The sequence below is a fragment of the Centruroides vittatus genome, unplaced genomic scaffold (assembly GCF_030686945.1).
Source record: "Centruroides vittatus isolate TY-2023 unplaced genomic scaffold, ASM3068694v2 scaffold_149, whole genome shotgun sequence".
Lineage (NCBI taxonomy): Eukaryota > Metazoa > Arthropoda > Arachnida > Scorpiones > Buthidae > Centruroides > Centruroides vittatus.
In genome coordinates, this window is record NW_027122681.1 from 1304886 (window position 1) to 1313708 (window position 8823).

The window sequence follows — 8823 nt, forward strand, 5'->3', positions numbered from 1 at the left end:
TCAAATCATCTAGGAAACTTCGAGATCTCGACTCGGATTCGAACCTGGATCCTCTTTCAAAATACCCGAAAAATGATTAGAAAGTATTACTTTCTAAGTAATACTATATTACATTTACTTCTGTTATATTTAAAGTTTCATAGATTTAATTTTGTTTAAATTATTGTGCTAAAAAGCTTTATAACGTAATTATTATATTTATTAATAATTCCAATTAAAAAATATCTTTGCATATATAATCTAATTACGTTGTAACGTTTTAAGCAAAAAATAATTTAAAAAATTTTGATTCTGGATATTCAGAGGGCGCTGATGTACTCTGAAGTAACGTGGTTAGATGTGGTGGACTTCGGCATTAAGTCAGCTGGAACTGTAAGCCAAACAAACACAGAATGTTGTCTGTGCAAGGTGGAAAACTATCGCTCCTAACGTTTCGACAGTTTAAACCAAAATATTCGGTTAATATTTATCGAATATTAAGTTCAGATGGCACAAAAAGTAACGGAAGTTTTGAATGTGAGTAACTTAATTAGTTATTACCATTAAAATATTAATCTAATTTCTGCATGCTGCATACGTAATGTATTTCTGAGCTTGTCTATACTGTTTCCTGTCGTTTATAAAACCAATTTATCTGATGATAAACGTTATTAATAGCTGCTGCGAAGTTTCTATTGAATAAAATATATCCTCCATCTAACTTGATTGCTTTTATTGCTTTTAAAAGTATAAGCATATATACAGCATCTATAAAATTCAAAATTCTAAGATACTGTTGATTGGCTTTTGTGCATAATATGTCATATAACCAACATGTTGATTGGTTGGTTTTATGAAATAATATCCTATTTGATCTTTGTAATTTAATAACTCCTTTTATCTATATACTCCACACGGCAATATCACAGTTGCCGGATTTTATATACTAACTAATTTACGCTTATCGCGTATTGAGTTTTTGACCGAAAATGTTTTCGGCTTTATTCAAGTAAAATAACAGTTATTCGGAATCTGGAGGACATAAAATATAAATGTCTTCTAGGCCAAATTACTTGGCATTTAATTATCAATAGTAGCAGTAACGTAGCTCGATCTAATCCGGCAACCGTTTGGCTATACGAAGGATATTTGTGTAACGTAGAATATGTGACGTCTCGGTAGAATTATAATTCTTGTAATTTCACCCGAAGACGGCCTCCGAACAAAGCCGAAAACATTTGTAGTTGAAAACTCGGTGTGCTAGAAGTCACAGTAAATGTAAATTAGTTACTATGTACTGCACAAATAATAATTCCATTTTTATAATTATGACATTTAGTTGCTTGCTTATAAATATTATCCTTCCATTCTTTGTATGTGTTCGTAATTAATATAAAGACTGTAAATTCCTGCAGCATTGTTTTTCACTGAATGTTTTCCATAGGCAGCATGACATTTTAAATTTTAATTTATTCATAATACAGATATGACAGTAGGCTCATCCATTAGTTATATGTACAGTTTTTGAGCCTATCTTATTGATTTACTTTCAGCAAACTCTCTCCTCCCCTTTACTTACAATAGTTCATGGACTCCTTGATTTAACAAAGCTCTGTGAATATTTTCTAACGGATAGTCTGTTCTCGTGACTAGTAAGTAGATTTATAAGAAATTCATATGCCTCGACTCTCCCCCTTCCCTCCTATTGTGTACAATGATGTACTGTACTTTCGTGACTCTCTCATCATAAACTGTACTCAAAATTAATGGATATTCGATATTCCCATATATTAATTTTCTATAACATTTTTACATTTCTATGTTTTTCTGTAAAAGTATTTTAGTATCAATAAGAATAAATTGTTCCCGAGTTTTATCAGTAATTATCATTGAGTTTAACAAATAGAACTTCCTGTTAAATTGGTCACTTTATCTGTTGATTTAATGTAAGAAAACTTGTCAAATTGACAATAATGTGTCCATTTATAGTTTAAACTTTTCCAGATTATATAAGATTGATTCATTCGCAAACATTACTTTGAAAAATATAAAATGTATTGGTGTAGCATGATGCATTCTTTTTAATATATGGAATTAAATGCAAATTATTTTAGCTTATTTGCATGTTCATATTTATAGAATGAATTTTAAGAAAACTTCAGATATTTAAAGTAAAAAGTATGCATAAATTGTATATGTAAGATATTAGTTTTAAAGAATTATACTGCATTAAATTAAACAATCTTCTTACAGAATTATACTGTAAAAAAAAAAAAAAAATTGGCTCAAACAGGTTGCTATCGGTTGTGGGAATTTTTCCCATCCTCTCACTATTGGATGAATTGATCAAAGAAAAATCCCCCACTCAAGGTCATCCGACCTCTGGCAAGGTCGTCTTTGGAATGTCTGCAATATTTCTAAACTGCTGCCGAGTATAAGTTGTTTAGTGTAAGGTATAATTACGGCAATAACAACCTTGATAGCACCAAGTTTGATAAAACATTCTTTTATTTTCCGGAAATAACAATTAAAAAAGATATTCTTTTTAAAGATTTTAAACAATTTGAAATTGTTCGTCGGAATGCAACGAGGAAATTTCTTAAATCTGCCATTATTTCATGCAGGTCGTTTTAACTGTTATAATTATCTGACTTATCAAATACGATAATAATCAATGCAAAAAACTATTTTCTTTTAACTATTGTTATGTTAGTGGGAACTAACAAGCTCTCTTACTGAAATTATCATCATTCAAGGCTGCGTAACAGGTATGACTCGAAAACAGACAAAAAAAAATAAGATATATATATATTAAATTATGCAGATTTACTGACGTAATAGCACCATAAATTTGTTAGTAAAATACACCTGCACTAAGATTAAATTCTCTAGTATGTGAATACAAATTTACTAAATTATAATTATATAAGAGGGGGGTAACATAACTTGCAGTACTGTCGATCAATTTGAAAATTTAGTTGCAATTTATATATATATATAAGATCCATATTTTTCATTATGTTAGATCTTATAAATTTAAACATAGAGTTCTCTTACAAATGAAAAAAATTATTGAAGTTAGAACATAATAGAATAGGGATGGCAAACCTTTTTTTGAGTCTCGAGCGCCGTATATTAGGCATAATTAACTTCCAAATAATTTATTCGTGCCAAAGTTTTAGACTTAGAACTATTACTTTTAGAGAACTGAAGTAAATATACTTCAGTTAGTATAAATTTAAAAGGCTACTTGAGAAAAGGCATTTCTTCTAATGTGCCGCAGATTCGCCATCCGCGTAAGAGGAGCTCGAAGCAGATGATACCGTTTCAAACTTTGTTTAAAGGTGTAAACTTCAAAAGAATAACAATTAAAAACATCTTCATTTGACTAGAATTTTAATTTTTATATACAAGAAGAGTTGCATAACTCAAATATAAGGATAGATCAATAAATGAACCCAAAAGCAACAGTATAAAAGTGTTGGTTATTTATTGATCCATCATTATATACACTCTTCAACCCTAGTGTATTTATTTATTTATTTATTAGAAGCTCCAATAAATTAGTTTTACCAAGATTCATATTATATAAAAAATTGCTTTTTCTATGTTTTTCCAGCTTAAAATATGTTTTAATTTAAAAAAAAAAACAATTATTTTAGCTCTGAGACAGCCAGATCATGTGCCAACTACTTACGATAAATACATATTGGTTTGGGCCAAGAAGTATCCGTCAATAAAAGACGTACCATCAGCCGTTTCGTAAGTATATGAGGCCATTGAATTCATTTTACTATAATTTCAAAGTTTAAAAAAAATTTCAATCTATTAATTTGAGCCAATAGAAAACTAAAGGAAGCAATTAGAATAAATGAATTACAGTTTTCCTCATTTAAATTTTAAATAGTGTTTCCTTAATTTGAATCATATTTAATTTAATAATGCTATTAAACAATAATAATGTTTATTGTGTATTACACTTTGTTTATATAATCTATTTAGTCAGGAAACAATGGAAAAAGCAAGAAGCGTCTCGCGAGTTCGTATAAACGTCATAATGTGCGTCGTGACAGGAGTAGTATGTATTCTCATGATATTTGCCGGAAAGTACGCTGCCAGAAGAGGAGAGAGCATATTGCAGAAGAATTTAGATTGGCACCAAATGCAAAATCAAAGTAAAAAATAAATATTTTGATCTTGCACTTGTCACGAATTTTATAACAATAAAAGTACTGTATATAGTGTATTAAGCAGAGATTTAATTAACGCATTTGTCGGAATGTTTTCAAGATGTACGACAGAAAAATTGAGTTATTTTATCAATAAACAGTTGAAAAACAATATGCATATTTTAAAAGTATTAACACATTTACAAAATTGCTGCTTTGCTTCACATCTGATTGCCCGAAAATTAAACAAAAATGTGAAACGAATATTGCCCATTGCATGCACTATGTGCCAATTTGGTTGAAACTATATTATTTCAATTCAGTTCTTTGTTAATTAGCAATGTTTTATGAGAATAAGAGAAATGCATTTGTAAAGGAAACTCCTCAAATGTAAAATTCAATTCAAATTGTTTTTCTGGGAGAAAGATTTTTTAGGAAAAACTGTTGTTTAAGATTGTGTGCATCATCACCAGCAAGCGATATAAATGGTCTACCAAAATGAATGCTACTGTTTTAAATTACTGAAATTATGTTAATTATTGTTGAGAAGTATGCAATGTACCAATCGCTAGAGTAAACATCCGCGTTTCATCTCTTGCCTGCATTCAAACATCTCGTCTTCTACTGCCTCCAGGAAATGCCACACGTAAATGAAAACGGCTACTCTTCAATTCAGTTTTCCAGTGTTTTAATGTACATTAGGACATTCTCAGATAATACTTAACATAATTACAAAAATTTTAAATGGTAGCATTCTTTTTGAAAGATCCTGTATATCAAGAGACTCTAGCAGACACTAGAGCTGTCGGCAATAATCTGGCATCTTCTCTCATTCACTTATGATGATGGGTGTATGCAAATGCATGTTATTCTCTGAAACTCTTCAATTTCTTTTTATATATATACAGTCAAACCTCGGATAATGGCCACCTCTAAATGACTGTATATATTAATTTTTAAAGACCCTCTACTCCACTGTTTAAGTAACCTTTGAGCATATAAATTGTTAAATTATGAGCAATAAACAACAATTAATGTTAGAATTTTATTATAAAATTTAAATTATAATTAAATATTGTTATACTCGTACATTTTATGTAGTTTGAGATTTAAGAATTTTTATATTCTATATTATAAAAGTTTAATTGTAAGTTTCGTTGAATGTGTAAGGTATAAAACAGTTATTTTAATTGGAAAAAATGTACAATTAAATGATTTATTAAAGATGTAAATCAACAAACTTTGCATTTATACTGTGTTTTAAACATAATATTAACATATAACATTGTCGAATGGATGCAAATGGCTCGGCACTACTTACAAGTTAGTTGAACAAACTGATTGGCGGCATGCGGCAAAGAGTTCTAGCATTGAGAAAAGGTGACGTGGGTGGCTGTATCCTTCACCACCCCATTGTGCACCTGGAAAACCGTAATGGGCTTGCAAAAAAAGATCCTCTTAGAGTCCACAAGGCAGAAAGAATTAAAAAAAAAATGGTCACAACGGTGATACCTCAATTGCTCAAGTTCAAGTCCATCAGACCCAAACCTACATTCTTCCGAATGAAAGTTAACAGATTTATAATAATTTGATCACTTTTATAAGCGAAAGATGGAAAGTGGGGGAAGAAAACAAAGTTTTTAAAGTCATTTCTTCATTGTCAGGGAGATCCACATACTATCGTATAAGTTATTAAAGAAGGGATTTGCCGAAAGTACAGATCATCATTGTACTCAACAGGGAGCGAGGATTTTCCACTCCAGCTCATACACGGGGGCTATGAGGTGGCTAAGCCCCCTCAATTTATGTCATATGTAGTATACATAATACATGCTTTCCATAAACATAGGCTACTTTACACTTAAACTGTAGCAGTACTAGCTGGGAAAAAGAAGAATACCAATTGTTTCAGTTTGTCCCTCTAGCTACCCCAATGATTTATTCCTGACTACGACATTGCTCCTGCTGTGATACAAAATGAAGTGGTGTAGGGAGGTTCTAACAAGATTAATGCCCCTCTTTTGAAGACCGCTTTCAACGAAGTCTCAGGGGAATGTAAAAGATGCTAAATCTACCAGAAGAGGGGAAGAAGTTTTATTTATATTCATACAAACTGCGGATAATTTATTATAATTCACGAGCTTCTGGCAACCATGTGCTGAACATTAGACACGTGGCAAATATAATAATGTAAAATTAATATATAATTTATCAAACTTAAGAATTTTTCACTTCCTGTGAAGATGAAGTATTATGACGTAATTTATCTTTAACGTAGGAGTTGCAGATTAATAATAAATTATTATATAAATTGGGTATGTCATAAAGTTCAAGTTCAAACTACTTTCACGCTGCTGTCTGCTCTGAATAACGAATGCTGGTGAAGATTATTATTAATTCGGCTTAATTGATATTTAGAGAGATAACTACAATGATTTTTGAAATATTCGAGCGTTTTTAATAGGCTCGAGGAAGGTGGATTAGCGCTTCACCTCTGCTAAACCAAAATTTTGATATTGAGATTCCTCGATATGTCAAGGCTTTCGGGGAACTCCTATGCTATCAGAAAGCGATTTACTATGAATTCGGGCCAATCACGTACGCGGTTCCATCTCAAAAAGACACGAACAAAGTCAATAGAGAGATTGAGGCCGAAGTTTTCGACGCGAAAACGTGTACGTCGGACGTTCAGGGCCGCTTTCCTGTAAGCTTGGAAGTTTGACAATGGCGTTTGGAAAGTCAGTGGAATCGTGTTCGACGTTCCAAACGCCATTGTCAAACTTCTAGGCTTACAGGAAAGCGGCGCCGAACGTCCGACGTACACGTTTTCGCGTTTGAAAACTTCGGCCTCACTAATAAGTCAAGTAAATACAGGTTTCCACCACTTATGGAAGTGATACAGCTAAAGTTTCTTTCCATATCAAGTTTTTTGCATTAAAAACTAAACATAAATCTTGTGTTTTCTCTGTGTTCGGCACCTAGGGAGGCCTTGTCTTTCTTGCTTTCAATAGCTTACGTTGCACATTGGGAGCTTACATACGATGTGACGAACGAATGTCGAGAGGGAACTGGGAATTTTTTTTCATCTTGAGAAAATTTGGGGACTCATAATGGTTACCATCCCTGTAAATTGTTTTTACTAACGAAAAATGTCAAAAGGGGACCCTCTAAGGAGCGAAAGGGCCCCGTACAAGCGCTCGACGGCCTTGCCGGAGAGTAGCAACAGATGTATTTACGTACCGCATGACTTCAAATATGACACGTGAGATTTTTAACCTTGGATACCGAAACTTCTATGTAATCGAAAGTAGTTAAGTTTAGACCCTTGGCCCAAATGACCTTGGTTGCACCCTTACACTGACTCTTGCCCGCACGATCATTTTGTCACAGAACTTAAGATTAATCTGTTAACCGTGCAATTCCGGTTTACACAGGTTTATATATATATTCCTTGCACATACACGCCAATTTTATCGTCGTTTTCGTCATCATCATCATCATAAACAATTCTGGTTTGTTCTAAGAACTTGTTCCGGAAAGAACTAATTTAAATAACGTTACAGGTTGTATTTCAATTTATCGATGTCAAATAGAATTTTCCAAGAACACTTTCTATTGTATTGAAATGTGTACATTTGATTTTATTCATTAATTTGTAAATAATTAGGGGAGGCCCGAATTACAACGTAAAAACCTACATTCACTAGCTAGCCCCGTGGATGAAGAGCACACTTTTAGGTATTGTATATGTTAGAGTGTAAGTGCATTTATGGCATTCACAACTTTTTCCTGTACTAATGTAAATAAATATGGGGCAGAGCCGCCTGAGACTCCTCTCTGGCAACCCTACTAACGCAGTACGAATACAACGAATCATCAACTTTAAATAAACGTTTATAATGAATCCTTAATATCTAGGAAGAATCCAGGACCGTCGAGAGAGGTGGGCACGGTGAAAATTTAGGGCCCTGTCAATCTAGGATTGTGAGAATATGGGTACTGCACAAGGCAGATTCAGGGGTACCAAGGCACGTGTCTGTCTCCCTGTTGCTTTTCGGAGAATGTTAGGCAGTTAAATTACCCAATCTTTCTAAATTCCCCCGTGGATAAACCCCCTGTTGCCCATAGGGGTTCCTACCCTTAAAAACTTATTTTTATTAACATAAAATCTTTAAAACTGCTTTTTTTTATTATTAATAAAGAAACATTCTACGTATTTCATTGGGTCTCTCTAAAAGGTAAAAGGGGCTAGCTCTATTCCTGGGCCCCATTTAAGCTCTCGACGGCCCGACTAGAATTAATCAATTAGCAAATGATTTTATTGAAGATAAAAAAAAATAAAGCTCGAGGGTTTTAGACCCTATATCTAGATTTTTTTCTATTGAAATTCTTAAAAATTCCTCTAGAGAGTGATTAATAATCTATCGCGCGATCAGAGTGGTTCCCACATTCTATTCAGTATTCTCCTCCTCCCACTTGTCGATCCTGTTATTCATCTTCCCCGATTGTGTCAATCTAAGTTACTTCCACAACATCGGCCGGGATGGAATTCCTAGAATCGAGTTTTTATAAAAACAGGAACACCTGCAGCTCAGCTGTCTCGAAAAGAAAACATTAACATGAGAATCCGTTTACGTTGCAAGTTGGGGGGACCACTAGAGAGAGGTGGACCTCC

The 8823-nt window shown here is 33.0% G+C and overlaps 1 protein-coding gene across 1 annotated transcript; it reads left to right on the forward strand.

Moving 5' to 3' along the window:
* The first annotated feature begins 310 nt into the window (after positions 1-310).
* LOC136987274 (UPF0389 protein CG9231-like) lies at positions 311-5388 on the forward strand. Its single transcript, XM_067284986.1, has 3 exons — positions 311-516; positions 3642-3741; positions 3982-5388. Exons 1-3 carry the CDS (start codon positions 393-395, stop codon positions 4163-4165), a joined length of 408 nt encoding a protein of 135 aa, XP_067141087.1. The 5' UTR covers positions 311-392; the 3' UTR covers positions 4166-5388.
* The last annotated feature ends 3435 nt before the right edge of the window (positions 5389-8823 follow it).